This window comes from Bufo gargarizans, chromosome 1 (genome assembly GCF_014858855.1).
Source record: "Bufo gargarizans isolate SCDJY-AF-19 chromosome 1, ASM1485885v1, whole genome shotgun sequence".
Taxonomy (NCBI): Eukaryota; Metazoa; Chordata; class Amphibia; order Anura; family Bufonidae; genus Bufo; species Bufo gargarizans.
The window spans coordinates 315,984,521-316,001,973 of record NC_058080.1 but is presented as its reverse complement, the minus strand read 5'-3'; the positions used below and the strand labels follow the sequence as shown (position 1 = coordinate 316,001,973).

Here is a 17,453-nt window from a genome sequence, read left to right as displayed (position 1 = left end):
ACCCCGGTATTGCTGTCTCTTGGCAATTGCTTCGGTGATCGACTGCTGACGAAATGACTGACTAGGAGTCAGAGGATGAGTTGCAGGAGCATCAGGACCGGTAGATTATGGGAAGGACAGACCGCTCCCTTTGGCTGAGGTTGTGGAGCCTTGACTGTCTGAAATCCGGTACGTGCCACTGGGTTAGCAGCGGCTGCTGCGGCAGGCTGAACCACCATGCCAGGGTTCTCCCTGGCCACTTTATGGTGACGCATGGTGCCATGCTTCACATTCTGCCCACAGATTTGGCAAATGGCCATGTTCACCTCCTCCGGGGGCTTAACAAAAAACTGCCACACTGCCGAGTAGGGTATTTTACCCCAAAACACTGCACTGACTGACTGCTATGGCCGCTGCCTCCGTTAACCTCTGCACCACTACTTTCCAGGCAGGTAGGCTCCTGTGAAGCGGTGGGTCTACCCCGGGCACGTTTGGCTCACGACCTCGCACTGCTGCCACCCTGCTGACTCCCGGCCACGCTACCGACTTGCTGGCTCCGCCGCTGTCTCATGCGCAAGCTGCCACCCTCTTGTCCCGATGATGAAGCCCCTTTGTCACCCGGCTCCATAATCATCGAATACTGTCTGCACATCACTGATGTCCTCCTCAACAGTCTCTGAGCCAGGAGCCTGACCAGCTCCCACGTCACTTTCCTCATCATTACTTGCCAGCCCAAAGCAGCAGATGTCTCCTCCAGATCTTGGCTGGGCAGTAGCTGCTGACTGTCCTTTAGTAGCTTGTCTTAGCTGTATAGTGGGGCTGAGCCCACAGCATATAATACTTCTCTGGCTGAGGGAAAAGAAAAGGACAGAGGCAGGTTGGGGACAGGTTAGGGCACAGGGCCTGCTCCCAGGCCATGCCAACTAAGAGTTGTGTCTGAAGAATCCACTCTTGGCTGGTGGTATCTGATGTCACTTGGGACGAAGTGGATGACCGAGTCAACCATTCAAGCACCGCTGGGTTGCTGGTCAAGATACGACCATTAGATGACACCGGGAGTTCAGGCCTCTCAAAGTGACCCCCGCTGCCACGCCCCTTTACTCTGCTGCGACCTGTGCCTGCGCCAGAAACACTTAGGACTCTGCCCCTCCTCTGTGCAGGGCCTGTCACTTCTCTGTCTGACATACTGTTAGATCAAATAAAAAGAAAAAGGAAATGAATACACCCCAAAAAAGGCTGTCATTTTGTCACTTCACCGCACAAAAGCTAATAAGCCCCTTTTTGCCCCACTAATACACCACAAAAAAGGCTTTAGATTAGAACATATAACTACACCGCTGAACAGCTAATAAGGCTTTTGTTTTCACTAATACATGCCAAAAAAGGCTGTAAAACATATAACTGCACCGCTGAATGGCAAATAAGCCCTTTTTTACCCACTAATACACCCCAAAAAAGGCTTTAGAACATATACAGGTGAAAAATTTGAATATCGTGCAAAAGTCAATTTATTTCAGTAATGTATATTAAAAGCAATTGCATTAATGCAGCTTAAAATTAGAATTTTGTGAAAAGGTTCAATATTCTAGGCTCAAAGTGTTACACTCTAGTCAGCTAATTACTCCATATCCCCTGAGCAAAGGGGACCTGAGATTGGGACTTTGGGGTTTCATAAGCTTTAAGCCAAAATCATCCAAATTACAACAAATAAAGGCTTGAAATATCTCGCTTTGCATGTAATGAGTCTATCTCATATGTTAGTTTCACTTTTTAAGTTGGATTACTGAAATAAATTAACTTTGCACGATATTCAAATTTTTTGAGTTTCACCTGTAACTGCACAGCTGAAAGGCGAAGGGCTCATGCACAAGAACTTATTTTCTTTCCGCTTCCGTTCCGTTTTTTTTGCGGACCGTATGCGGAACCATTCACTTCAATGGGGCTGTAGAAAATACAGAAGTTAGGCCTCATGCACACGAGCGTTTTTTTTCTCGGGCCGCAAAACGTGGTTCCGTTGTTCCGTGATCCGTGGCCGTTTTTGCTTCCGTTGTGCTTCCGTGTGCCCGTGTTCCCGTTTTTTTTGCGGCCCGTCAGAAATCTAGGAATGGTTAAAAAAATGTCATTTTAATATCTCCACCCAGGATACTGGTATAAATCAGGGGCACCTGAGTATGCATTTGTGGCCATTTTCTGTAGTCTTTCCAGAGTACAGAGGTTATTTTGGCTGCTTCTCTTTGCTGTATCACCATGTCTGATTCTGAGGACGAGGTCGTGCTGCATTGGCTGGTTTCTCGGCGTTGGGGACAGCGCACTCCTTTGATGACTGAGGAACCGAGTAGAAGGCGACGATTTTGGGTCCATCCGATTGTTTCACAACGGCACCGGAAAGGACACTTCCATACGCTATACCAAGATCTTCGCCGCCATCCGGAGAAGTTCTTTGCCTTCTGTCGGATGTCAGTGGGTACCTTTGACCGATTGCTGTCGTCTCTACGTACTGTCCTTACCTTTATGGACACCAATATGAGGCGCAGCATTTCACCTGAGGAAAGGCTCATCGTCACGTTGAGGTAAGCAGTATTGTACTTGTAAAGTTTCACCAGTAATGTGCCGTGCTTGTGTCAGGGAGAACATGTGCTCGAAAATGGCTGCTGTGAGACATGTGCTACTGTTTCCTGAAGTCCCCTTCTTTTTAAATCCTATTTTTCTTGTTTTTTTTTGTTTTTTATTTAACCTCTTGAAAACCTGCGACATATGATTCTTTTTTTTGGGGTTAGGTTTATTTTAGCAGCTTTCAAACGTGTGTTCATCTAAAGGCCTCCACACACTCCATGATTCGTCGCCATTCGCCTGTAGTTTGTTTAAAATTGTGTTTTTAGTCAGTCACTCAGCCATGTTACTGCAGGCTGTTACATGCCTTGTTTGGCTTCTAGACAATTTTCCACAAATACAGGTGTATTCGTTTGTGTTTAGGAGTGTGTGAACGAATTGGCTCACTGTCAGGTTCTCTAGCGGCGTGTACCACCTATTATAAGTCTATATCCCAGTCTGTTCACTTTTTTAGGGGATTGTGCTGCTGCCAACCCCTCAGATTTCCTTGGAACGTTCACATAATGCCTATTGGTCACAGATTACTAACCTTGCACATGACTATCTGCATTTTACAAAGGGTAGAAACACTGTTTATGTTAAAATTTAGTGTTAGTACTGGCCCTACCCCAAATGATGCTCTGGTATGGTTTGTATTCCCCATTGCCAATCTAATTTTTAGTTTAAGCATCCATGGACATGGTGCAGTGATGGCAAGCCGTTTTCAGACAGAGTTGCGACTGGTCATCCATTATTTGTCTACTTTACTGCCAAAAGCACACCAGACAATTTTGCAGGAATACTGTAGTACAATATAGTTGGGCCTTTAGGTTTTTAACCATTTGCGAGACAATGCATGAATTCAGTCCATGCCGCCTGTTGCTTGAATTGTGTGCTTTCGGCAGATCAATGCTATGTAAAGTCTAGGGTGTATATTTGTTAACCCTTGAATTTACAATGTGTGTGGCCGCACACAGAGAGGCCCTTCCCATAGGTTACGCTCCACTAGACATAGTGTGGTTTAAAAACATGTAGTGTATAGAACGTTGTTAAGGAATCCAGACTCTGTTGTTCCGTTACTTTTTTTTTTTTTTTTCTCTCAACAGATTCCTTGCCACTGGGAACTCGTTTGCATCCCTGCATTTCGAGTTTCTATTAGGAACCTCCACGATCTCGAGAATTGTTCGACACACTTGCCATGTCATCTGGCAGCAGCTCCGAGAGACGGTGATGCCGCAGCCCAAGGTGGACGATTGGCTTCGTATCGCTGAGGGCTTTCAAAATTCAGCGCAGTTCCCAAACTGCATTGGGGCAATGGATGGCAAGCACATCCGTGTGAAGAAGCCGCCACACTCAGGGAGCCGTTTCTTCAATTATAAACAGTTTTTCTCGGTAGTGCTGATGGCTGTTGCTGACAGTAACTACCGGTTTATAATGGTAGATATTGGGTCCTATGGAAGCACTGCGGATGCTCGCATCTTTAGTGCTTCTAGAATGGGTGAGCGGCTTCTTGCCAACCAGCTTGCCCTGCCCGAGTCCAGAACACTGCCCGGATATGCCCATCCGCCGGCTCCATTTGTCATCGTGGCGGATGAAGGGTTTGCATTGACTCCACATGTTATGCGGCCCTTTCCAAAGCGTGGTTTGGATGTCAGGAGGCGTATCTTCAACTACCGGTTGACTCGTGCCCGTCGGTATGTGGAGTGCGCTTTCGGGATACTCTCTAGCAAGTGGAGGGTGTTTTTGTCATCCATACAGATGGATCCGGAGAATGCTACCCTGGTGATTCAAGCTTGTGTTGTTCTGCACAACTTCACCAGGATTCACGAGGCTTCCTCTTCTGTAGACTTGGAAGATCTTCCAACGTCTTCAGATTTGGGCTTGGAAAGGACCCTGCATAGACGACCAGGGACTGCAGGCATTGCAGTTCGTGAACTCTTTGCAGACTACTTTCACAGCCCAGAGGGGTCCTTGCCATGGCAGAGGGACGCTATTCGTGGCAGTTTTTGAAATCTTCTGGGCTCGTTAGTTTTTTGTTATTTTCTAGATAGATTACTTGAATTTATTGTATTAGTGGAGTGTAGGGACTCGCAAGGTAATGAGGACCCTTGACGTGGGCTTGCGGGCTGAGATTTTGTGGACATCGCATTTTTTATTCGATCTACACATTTAATTTAACTGATGCTTTGGTCTAAATTTAGTTAGACTATTTCATCTTTAAACTTCGAGTATTTTGTCCATAAAATTTTCAAATACCTCATCTTGAAAGTTATTAAATTTAAAGGATGCGGTGCATCTTAATAAAGTGTTGCATTTGGAGATACTGTGTGTGTGTTTTTTGGCATGATAGACAAAATGATAAGGTTAATGGTTTGTGGAATGTTTGAAAATAAAACCAGACACATTTTTAGTGCACCAAATAATTTTTAGAAAAACTATTCTGCACCAAAACAGGTTATGTACAATATTTTTTGCAAAAAAACACAACAAACAAAATTAAAACCGAAAAACCAACCCCAAAAAAAGAAAATTATAACTCAAAGAGGTCCTGAGTGAAAGACCCTGCCGGAAAGGAGGACCGTGGCCTTCCCTGAGCCTGCTGGGGTGGGACAGTGGGACAAACTGCCCTGGAAAATGCCCTGGCCTGCCCCTTGCATATGGCCGTGGGGTGGCCCGTACTGGGGGTGTGGGGCAAAGGAAGGCGCCTGAGTCGGTTGCCTTTCACGTCCAAATTGGCCGGCCATTTGGGGTTGCCCCTCATTTTCCAGATCCATCATCCAGTGGTTCAAACGACCCAGTATGTCCCCATGATTTGGGATGGCGAACATCTTCATGACAACAGCAATTGAAGCCACGCATGCATTGTGATCTGGTTCCGGCACTTTCTTCATAAGGGGCGCCAATCCCCGAAGCATTTTCTCCTCCACTCCGTCACTCCGCCTCTGTGCCAGAAAATCAATGACGCGTGCGTCAATAACCTCCCGACTCTCTGGCACAGAGGTGGAGGGAGGGACTTGGCGGTGGCGTCTTGGGTGTGGCTGCCTGACACGGGGTGGACTGGGTTCTTGCTGTTGCTGGCCCTGAGACGATTCCTCCGGCTCCTCTGCTGGCGTCGGTTCAGGACTTATTGCAGGGGAAAAAACTGCGGGTGTTTCACTCACATCGGAAGATGTCTCCCCAGAGGGTTCCAGACTGTCCACAGTACTGTTTTTCAAAGACATGTAAAAACTCAATTAGATATCTCTTTTCACATTTGACTGAAAAAAACCAGTGATATTAGGTGTGATCAGCCGTATACAGACACTATATATATGGAGCGGCTCGATACAACATAATGAAAGAGAATACGCAATAAACACATGCATCTATGTGAACAGTGCAATTCAAAATGTATTTCCAATATATAGGGCAAGATGGGTCACAACTGGTAAAGCGCTAATGGTAATGTAATGGTAAAACATGGTTTGATGGTTGAAGCAGTCCAGCGAAATAAGAGGAATACTCATTCCAGGCACCAAACCAGTGCGGATATTGACGCCATCTCACCAGTATGTGGCCTGCTTCAACCATACCAACATACAAGACGTAGGGTCTAACTGGTTGAACTTATTTTACAGCGAACTAATAACATGTACTGGGCCACAATTGTGCATGATGAGAGCAGTCATTCAGAGACGGGTGGTCAAGCCTAGAAGGAACATCATTGGATTCTTGGATTTTTGCATTGTACACAAACAAACCAAGGAATCAATGTTGGTCCTGGTGCCATACATTGAAAGCAATGTGAATGACGTGGCCAATACCAAATGGGGATCAAATTCCGACATGTCTGTTAAAAAAAGGAATCTATATGGGAACTATAAAAGCACCCGCTAATGTCAAAACTGATATACTAATCAGGACTCGCATTAATAAAACGGAAGACATGCAAATTTGGAGGTATAAATGACCTATCCCTATGAAAAGTTCCAAAGATTATCGTGGTATAAGACCAACAGGAGCCAAACACGCAGAACATCTGTATGATGAGATAATGCGTGCGGAGCGCACGTGGCCTGTCGTTTCTGAAATCCTTTCAATATTAAACACATCTATGTTCTGGGACCTGGCCAAAATTGATGCAGCAGGAACCAAACACAGAGGGGGGTGCTATATGCGCACTACACGTGTCGTCTCATCATACAGCTCAGCAGCGGGTTTGAATGGGGGCAACCTTTCACATAAAGTGATGGACACAACCAACCACAGGCATGTGCAAACTGATGCCCACCATCTGATGCACAACGACAACTCCAAGCAGGACTGGTTAACTTACAGGTATTCAGGCATGCTTGGCGTGTGCCTTCTAAAAATGTGGGATTGTGACATTTTGTACATGGCTGCCCCACAGACAGTATATGCCTTCAATAGTCCAACAGAAATGAAGCCATTACTTTCGGGTACACATTAGGTGAGGCATCCACAATTGAAAGATTAAGCACAATGAGAAATGGATCAACAAATCATAATTTACTTACGGCCTCAAGTCCATTACGGGTCTGAGAAACTGCAACTGGGCAGTATATATGTACGGTCTCTTGCGTGAGGGACCCTCTCCACTACGGCCCTTGCTGGAGACCTCTCGCCGAAATTGGTCCCGGCAACTGGCCCAGCGAGTCTTGGTTTGTTTCACTGTTCATAATGAAGCAATAAACAAATAAAAAATTAAAAAGGATCCAAAGCATCCAGCATAAAATGACATTATTCAAAAAAAGGAGCAAATAGGGAATAACAAGGTACCAACAAAAAAGGACCGAATAAACAGCACATGGTACAGTCCAGCAGGTGTCTGGATACTAATGCAGACGGACAAGATGGAGGAGACTAGTCGTGTAAGCCTTGTGGCCCTAACTTTGAAAAATAAAGTGTAGGTCACAACTCGAAGATGCTCAAAAACAAGGACATGTGTCTGGGACAAAAAGGGCACAAACGTGATTATAAACATGAGAACTGTATGCCGGAGCAAAGGGAGGGACAGCCATTTACACTTAGAAATGGTGTTGTATGGAATGTAATAGACGTCACTTTAACAAAGCATGTGCGGCCCTTTATGGAAAATGAAGCTGAACCGCACAGAAAACACTATTGTGAACTCAGGGTTAAAAACTAAATCGGGTTGCCATCCAGAGGGCACGCACAGCACAACTACATTGCTCACACTTACGTAAGTCAGCACGGCCTCTGCTATCGGCTTTCGCCCAATCGTTCTTGCGGAGGCTACGGGCCACCTGCTCCCACGCAGCATCCTTTCTGGTCCGATCCAGATAGAGATTGCTGCGGGTATCCCATATTTCAGGCCTCTCCTGGACCAGGGTGATGAGCTTATCCACATTCCACCTTGGCATTTTCTCAGTGAAAAATTAATGGCTGCCTCACCACACCGAGAGAAGCTTCCAGACACAGGTGGCTAGAAATTAGCAGAACCTGTGACCCTAAACTTCCTGTACATTTTTTTTTTTCAATTTATTGCCACAACTTTTGCCAGACAGAGTGCCCATGGCAAATGAAATAAATAAAACGGGCGCGGACGCGGGTGTCAAACGGGTGTGCAAACGTGTTTTTAACGGCCCCATTGACTTCAATGGGGCCGCGATCCGTTAGCCGTGAAAAAAATAGGACAGGTTTTATTTTTTTCACGGCCTCGAAACACGGGTCACGGGCGCGGTGTAAAAACGGTGCACAAGCCGAGTTTTCAACAGCCCCATTGAAAGTCAATGGAGCCGCAGAAAAAAACGTCTAACGGCACAACGGCCACGGGTGCACACAACGGTCGTGTGCATGAGGCCTTACTCCGTGTGCATATTGTTTCCGTTTGTCCGCATGGCCGTTCAGCAAAAAAGTAGTGCATGTCCTATTATTGTCGGCAAATCACCGTCTGAGGCCCTATTCAAGTCAATGGGTCCGCAAAAAATACGCAACGCACACGGAACACATCCGCGGATCCATTCTGTAGAAATGCTATGCCCAGCCCATATTGCTCATGTGTTTGGTGATTAATAAGTTACTATTTTTGTATACGATCCTCAAAAAACTGATCAAATACGGAAACCATATGGATATGTTTTGTGCAATAACAAAAGAGGACTTAAATCAGAGAAAAAAAAAACATCAGATACGGAACAGATCAGTGACAAACGGACCTCAAAACAACAACGGTTAATAAGACTTTTTTCCCCCATTAATACACCCCAAAAAAGGCTGTAATTTTGTCACTTCCCCACAAAACAGCTAATAAGTATTTTTTATCCCACTAATACACCCTAAAAAATTGTTTAGAACATACTGTATAACTGCACCGCACAACAGCTAATAAGATATTTCCTAGTAATACACACTGTTAATGGCTGTGTCACACAGCACTTGCACCCCAATAATAAGGCCCCTTTCACACGGGCGAGTATTCCGCACGGATGCGATGCGTGAGTTGAACGCATTGCACCCGCACTGAATACACACCCATTTATTTCTATGGGGCTGTTCACATGAGCAGTTATTTTCATGCATCACTTATGCGTTGCGTGAAAATCGCAGCATGCTCCTCTTTGTGCGTTGCGGTGCGATAATCCACGCAACGCAGGCCCCATAGAAGTGAATGGGGTTGCGTGAAAATCGCAAGCATCCGCAAGCAAGTGCGGATGCGGTGCGATTTTCACGCATGGTTGCTAGGAGACGATCGGGATGGAGACCCGATCATTATTATTTTCCCTTATAACATGGTTATAAGGGAAAATAATAGCATTCCTAATACAGAATGCATAGTACAATAGGGCTGGAGGGGTTAAAAATAAATAAAAATTATTTAACTCACCTTAATCCACTTGTTCGCGTAGCCCGGCATCTCCTTCTGTCTCCTTTACTGAACAGGACCTGGGGTGAGCATTAATTACATGAACAGGACCTGTGATGACGTCACCCTGGTCATCACATGTTCCATCACATGATCCATCACCATGGTAAAAGATCATGTGACGGACTATGTGATGACCGGAGTGACGTCATCACAGGTCCTGTTCATGTAATGAATGCTCTCACCCCAGGTCCTGTTCAGCAAAGGAGACAGAAGGAGATGCCGGGCTACGCGAACAAGTGGACTAAGGTGAGTTAAAAAATTTTTTTATTTTTTTAATTTTTTTAACCCCTCCAGCACTATTGTACTATGCATTCTGTATTAAGAATGCTATTATTTTCCCTTATAACCATGTTATAAGGGCAAATAATACAATCTACAGAACACCTGATCCCAAGCCCGAACTTCTGTGAAGAAGTTCGGGTTTGGGTACCAAACATGCGCAATCTTTTTTACGCGAGTGCAAAACGCATTACAATGTTTTGCACTCGCGCAGAAAAATCGCGGGTGTTCCCGTAACGCACCCACACATTTTCCCGCAACGCCCGTGTGAAAGGGGCCTAAGAACGATTTGCTGGAATTACAGAGGTATCATCTATTGCAAACCTAAAAGCAGCAGTATAATTGCAATTTGGATCCCCAGTCAGTGCAGCAAGGTCTAATAGGATTACTCCTATTACCCAGGCTGTATACTCTCCTACTGGACCGTGTTCTCCTTTTATAGTGTGTAATAATTCCTCCTTACACGTCTAATGATCTTTACCTGAACTTCTATTTAGCCCCCCAAAAAGTTTTAAAGTCTTTTCTACCACTGTCCCTAGCACCTGCTAAAATCTCTCCACTGCACTAAGTACACTGGAAAATGGCTGAATCCAAGATGGCTGAGGGTATTCATAGGGGCTGGCTGGCTGCTGATTTCCTGCATACATGGCCTCACACGTGCAGCAGCCATTTTAGGAAAAAATGTGATTCGTTACCACGAAGTGTGAGGAAATTCGGATTCGGTGCGTACCGAATTTTTCCTGAAATTCGGATTGAATTCCACTTCGTCAACTTCTATTCGCTCATCTCTTATATATTAGCAGAAGGACCCGGCTTCACACGAGTGCATGAGCCCTAACACTGACCCCCCCACAGTTCCCCGCTACTTTAATTAAAATAGGACCTTCACAGCTGCCCGCCCCTTTAACAGTGAGTTTTACAGCACCCTACTCCCTTGACAATAACCTCCACAGTACCCCGCTGCCTTAACAGTGACCTCACAGTACCCTGCTGCCTTAACAGTGACCTCACAGTACCCTGCTGCCTTAACAGTGACCTCCACAGCAGTTGCCCCATTTAATAGTGGCCCCTGCCCCCAAACAGTGACCTCCACAGCGCCCTGCCGCTTTAATGCTAAGGCTACACGACGACATGTGTCCCAACAATTTTTATAATGATAGTCTATGGTGTTGCACTGCGACACGACAGTCGCAAAAAATCCAAGATGGATGCATATAGCAGCGTAGTTGTGCCCCATGTGTGGTGCGACTTATTGTCGTTCTGTAGCCCTAGCCTAAAGCTGACTTACAGCAATAAAGAAAAATGGCTGGGTTGTTATGGAAACTTGGAGTAAAACTGTGTGTATGGCATTTGGGATATGACGAGAAAGACTTGCAGATCTGGAGTGGGTAAGAAACGCCAGGAGCGCAACATATATTGTACAGTATATGCCATGTGAGAGGTAGCTTTCTTTCAGGGGATCATCCTCACAAATACCTTCGCAGACAACAGGTTTTAACCCCTTAAACCCCAGGCCTTTTTTCACTTTCCTGCCATTTTTTTGCTAATCTGACGTGTCACTTGTGGTGATAACTTTAAAACGCTTTTACTTATCCAGGCCATTCTGAGATTGTTTTTTTTCGTCACATATTGTATTTCATGACAGTGGTAAAAATAAGTAAAAAAAAATACCAAATTTACCAAACATTTTGAAAAATTAGCAAATTTCCAAATTTCTATTTCTCTACTTTTATAATAGATAGTAATACCTTCATTCCCCATATGTCTACTTTATGTTTGGATCATTTTGAAAATGACATTTTATTTTTTGGGGACGTTAGAAGGCATAGAAGTATGGAAGCTAATTTCCAAAACCCACTTTTTAAGGACCAGTTCAGGTCTGAAGTCACTTTGTGAGGCTTACATAATAGAAACCACCCAAAAATTACCCCATTTTAGAAACGACACCCCTCAAGGTATACAAAACTAATTTTACAAACTTTGTTAACTCTTTAGGTGTTCCACAAGAATTGATGGAAAATGGAGATGAAATTTCAGAATTTCACTTTTTTGGCAGATTTTACATTTTAATCCATTTTTTCCAGTAGCAAAGCAAAGGTTAACAGCCAAATAAAACTCAATATTTATTACCCTAATTCTGCGGTTTATGGAAACACCCCACATGTGATCGTAAACTGCTGTACGGGCACACGGCAGGGCGCAGAAGGAAAGGAACGCCATATGGTTTTTGGCAGGGAAATTTTGCTGAACTGGTTTTTAGATGCCATGTCCCATTTGAAGCCCCCCTGATGCACCCCTACAGTAGAAACTCAAAAAAGTGACCCCATTTTGGAAACTACGGGATAAGGTGCCAGTTTTATTGGTACTATTTTGGGGTACATATGATTTTTATTGCTCTATATTAGGTTTTTTGTGAGGCAAGGTAACAAAAAAATGGATATTTTGGCGCCGTTTTTATTTTTACAGCGTTTACCTGAGGGATTAGGCCATGTAACTTTTTAATAGAGCAGATCGTTACGCACGTGGCATTTTTGAAACCGAAATAATGATATTTTAGTGTCTCATAGTCTGAGAGCCATAGCTTTTGTATTTTTTGACCGATTCTCTCAGGTAGGGTCTCATTTTTTACGGGATGAGGTGACGGTCTGATTGTCACTATTTTGTGGGGCAGACGCCTTTTTGATCACTTGCTGTTGCAATTTTTGTGATGCAATGTGACAAAAATGGCTTTTTTTACACATTTTTAATTTTTTATTTTTTTACAGTGTTCACCAGAGTGGTTGGGTCATGTGATATTTTTATAGAGCTGTTTGTTACGGACATGGCGATACTTAATATGTTTACTTTTTTAAAATAATCATATTTTAGTGTCTCCATAGTCTGAGAGCCATAGCCTTTTTCTTTTTTTGCCGATTCTCTTAGATAGGGTCTCATTTTTTGCGGGATGAGGTGACGGTCTGATTCGTACTATTTTGGGGGGCATACGCATTTTTGATCACTTGCAGTTGCAATTTTTGTAATGTAATGTGACAAAAATTGATTTTTTTACACAGTTTTCTTTTGTTTGTTTTTTACGGTGTTCATCTAAGTGGTTAGGTCATGTGATATTTTTATAGAGCTGGTTGTTACAGACGTGGCGATACCTAATATGTATATATTTTTCTCCATAGTCTGAGAGCCATATTTATTTATTTTTTTGGCCGATTGCCTTGGGATGGGGTTCATTTTTTGCGGGATGAGGTGACAGTTTTATTGATACCATTTTGGGGGGGGGCATACACCTTTTTGATCGCTTGGTGTTGCACTTTTTGTGATGTAAGGTGACAAAAATTGCTTCTTTTTTTTTTACACAGTTTTTTTTATTATTTTTTATGGTGTTTATCGGACAGGGTGGATCATGTGATATATTTATAGAGCCGGTCATTACAGACGCGGCGATACCTAATATGTGTGGGGGGGGTTCTTTCTGTTTTTTATTATAAAATAAGGGGAAAGGCGCTTTTTTTTTCTTTTTGACTTTATTAATTTTATTACTTTATTAATTTTATTAAAAACTTTTTATTTTTTTACTTTATTTATGACATTCACTTTTGGGGGGCTGATCCCCTCTGCAATGCATTACAATACATCTGTATTGTAATGCATTGCCTGTTAGTGTATTACACTGAGTCATACACTAACAGGTTGCCTAGGAGACCCAGCCTGAGGCTGGATCTCCTCGGCTCCCGTAGAAGGCAGTTCCCGATGCCGTGCAAGGCATTGGGCAGCCTCTGCACGGCATCAGGCTGCCTTGTGTCGCATCGGGTCCCCGTTTACCTGACACAAACCTCTACTATGTTGCGGTCAGCGGCATAGAAGGGGTTAATCCGCCGGCATCGGCTTTTACAGCGATGCCGGCGGATACAACAGGAGCCCTGCTACCACGGACTGCCGGGCCCCTGCAGTGATCGCGCGCGCACCGCTCCGGTACCCGAGCGATCACTATGACGTACTATTACTTAAAATTGCGGGAACTCAGTGGTTCCCATGACGTAACAGTACGTCAAAGGTCGGGAAGGGGTTAAGGTCCAAACAGTGCATTTAGGGTCCATTCACACGTCCGCAAAATGGATCTGCAATTTTGCGGAACGGGTGCTGTCCGCATCCACATTTGCGGATCCGCACTTCCGCATCCGTGCTTCTGTTTCCGCAAAAAAATAGAACATGTCCTATTCTTGTCCGCAATTGCGGACAAGAACAGGCATATTTTATTAGTGCCGGCAATGTGCGGTCCGTAAAATGCGGAAAGCACATTGCCGCTTTCCGTGGTTTGCGCATCCGTGGCTCCTTGTATCCGCAAAACACGTTGCGGACGTGTGAATGGAGCCTTATTGTGGCACACCAGCAAAAGCAAAACAAACAAAACAATAAACACTCGCCCGTCCAGGCTCTAACTAATACATAACGTCCATGACTCACCTATTAGGTACAGTTCAGAGCCTGTGATCTGATGCGGCTTTCCCAGCCAATGTCCCGCAGCCTCCAGGCTGTAACAAGCTCAATGTCTCTTGTGGGGGATTGGGGCTCAGTAGTCCACCTGACTATGGCCCTGCCACCCTGCCAGGCGTCGCTTTGTCACCCACCTCCAGGCTTTCTTTCAGCCTCGTAGTCTCTCAGCCTCCTGGCTGAAACCACACATCCAGAGCCTCTGCCAGACTCTGCTTCCACGCTTCCCAGGATCCCACTCTCCACCCTCTCTCACTCTGAGGTTTCTTTTTTTCTCAGGTGATTGTGGCACCTGATATTGCCTCAGGCCTGGCAACTGATGGGGAAGATATGGAAAATCCTGACATACACCTCCCCTAACAGCCATGAGGCCTGTCACTGCCTCACAGCCATTATTGATAAATGTCTCCCATTGTATTGGCAATTTAGGTATCATTTTTGAATTGTGACTAAGATCACTTTTATATTCCATTTTCTGACACTAAGCTGTTGGTTAATCCCTCTTTGCCCCCTTTCTCCCTAATAAATATATTTGTAATTATATTTGTGAATTACGGGCAGGATTGCTTGAGACCCAGTGGTATTACGTTTGAGTAAGGCCTCATGCACACGACCGTTGTGTGCATCCGTGGCCGTTGTGCCGTTTTCCGTTTTTTTTCGCGGACCCATTGACTTTCAATGGGTCCGTGGAAAAATCGGAAGATGCACCGTTTTGCAGCCGAGGCCGTGATCCGTGTATCCTGTCCGTCAAAAAAATAGGACCTGTCCTATTTTTTTGACGGACAACGGTTCACGGACCCATTCAAGTCAATGGGTCCGTGAAAGAACACGGATGCACACAAGATTGGCATCCGTGTCCGTGATCCATGGCCGTAGGTTGCTTTCATACAGACGGATCCGAAGATCCGTCTGCATAAAAGCTTTTTCTGATCTAAGTTTTCACTTCGTGAAAACTCATTTCCGACAGTATATTCTAACACAGAAGCGTTCCCATGGTGATGGGGACGCTTCTAGTTAGAATACACTGCAAACTTTGTACAAGACTGCCCCCTGCTGCCTGGCAGCACCCGATCTCTTACAGGGGGATATGATAGCACAATTAACCCCTTCAGGTGCGGCACCTAAAGGGGTTAATTGTACTATCATATTCCCCTGTAAGAGATCAGGGCTGCCCGGCAGCAGGGGGCAGACCCCCCCCCCTCCCCAGTTTGAATATCGTTGGTGGCACAGTGTGCGCCCACCATCCCCCCCCCCCCTTCCTCCCTCTATAGTTAAAAATCGTTGGTGGCACAGTGTGCGCCCACCATCGTCCCCCCCCTTCCTCCCTCTATAGTTAAAAATCGTTGGTGGCACAGTGTGCGCCCACCATCGGCCCCCCCTCTCTCTATAGTAGTAACAACCATTGGTGGCAGTGTGCGGCCTCCCATTCCCCCCCCCCCCCGCCCCCACCACAGTAGAAGATTCATACTTACCTGCTTGCTGCTGCGATGTTCGTGTCCGGCCGGGAGCTCCTCCTACTGGTAAGTGACAGTTATTTAGCAATGCGCCGCACAGACCTTTCACTTACCAGTAGGTGGAGCTCCCGGCCGGTCACAGACATCGCAGCAGCAAGCAGGTAAGTATGAATCTTCTACAATTGTACTATTGCTAAGTAACCATGGCAACCAGGGATGCAGTAGCTTCCTGGTTGCCATGGTTACCGATCGGAGCCCCAGCGATTAAACTGGGACTCCGATCGGAACTCCGCTGCCACCAATGATGGGGGGGGGGGGGTTATGGGAGGCCGCACACTGCCACCAATGGTTGTTACTACTATAGGGAGAGGGGGGGCCGATGGTGGGCGCACACTGTGCCACCAACGATTTTTAACTATACAGGGAGGAAGGGGGGGGGGCGATGGTGGGCGCACACTGTGCCACCAACGATTTTTAACTATAGAGGGAGGAAGGGGGGGGGGCGATGGTGGGCGCACACTGTGCCACCAACGATTTTTAACTATAGAGGGAGGAAGGGGGGGGCCTGATGGTGGGCGCACACTGTGCCACCAACGATATTCAAACTGGGGAGGGGGAGGGGGGGGGCTGCCCCCTGCTGCCTGGCAGCCCTGATCTCTTACAGTGCGGCACCTGAGGAGTTAATTGTGCTGATCACGGCCCCCTGTAAGAGATCGGGTGCTGCCAGGCAGCAGGGGGCAGTCATGTACACAGTTTTTCAGTGTATTCTAACCTGAAGCGTCCCCATCACCATGGGAACGCCTCTGTGTTAGAATATACTGTCGGAAATGAGTTTCACGATGTAGCTCATATCCGACAGTATATTCTAACATAGAGGAGTTCCCATGGTGATGGGGACGCTTCAAGTTATGTTCGGGTGTCCGCCTGGCCGTGCGGAGGCAAGCGGATCCGTCCAGACTTATAATGTAAGTCAATGGGGACGGATCCGTTTGAAGATGACACACTGTGGCTCAATTTTCAAACGGATCCGTCCCCCATTGACTTTCAATGTAAAGTCTGGACGGATCCGTCTGAGGCTATTTTCACACTTTAGAAATGTTTTAACAATATAATGCAGACGGATCCGCTCTGAACGGAGCCACCGTCTGCATTATGAACACAAGTGTGAAAGTAAAGGGACTCCTGACTTTACATTGAAAGTCAATGAGGACGGATCCGTTTGCAATTGCACCATATTGTGTCAACGTCAAACGGATCCGTCCCCATTGACTTGCATTGTAATTCAGGACGGATCCGTTTGGCTCCGCACGGCCAGGCGGACGCCAAAACGACTTTTTTTTCATGTCCGTGGATCCTCCAAAAATCAAGGAAGACCCACGGACGAAAAAACGGTCACGGATCACGGACCTCGTTTTTGCGGGCCGTGAAAAAAAACTGTCGTGTGCATGAGGCCTTACACTCTGTACAGCTGGGACTGGGTTCCAGCATAAGGCCTCTTTAACACGAACGGCGGATCCGCAATACACGGGCGCCGTTCCGTGGGCATTCCGCATCACGGACGCGGACCCATTCACTTAAATGGGACCGCAAATCTGGAGATGCGGAATGGTGTGGGACAGAAGCACGGAACGGAACCCTACAGAAGCACTACAGAGTGCTTCCATGGGGTTTCGTCCCATACTTCCGTTCAGCAAAAAGATAGAAGGTGTCCTATCTTTTTCCGGAACTGGCGGATTGCTGACCCATTAAAGTGAATGGGTCTGCGAACCGCTGCGGCT

At 45.9% G+C, this 17,453-nt stretch overlaps 1 protein-coding gene across 1 annotated transcript; it reads right to left on the bottom strand.

Annotated features, from left to right (window-relative positions):
- Positions 1–5,105: 5,105 nt before the first annotated feature.
- Positions 5,106–14,304, bottom strand: LOC122926947. The gene is made up of 3 exons (XM_044278473.1): positions 14,195–14,304; positions 7,086–7,239; positions 5,106–5,772 (listed from the first exon to the last, which is right to left on the bottom strand). Exons 2-3 carry the CDS (start codon positions 7,097–7,099, stop codon positions 5,106–5,108), a joined length of 681 nt encoding a protein of 226 aa, XP_044134408.1. The 5' UTR covers positions 7,100–7,239; positions 14,195–14,304.
- Positions 14,305–17,453: the final 3,149 nt, after the last annotated feature.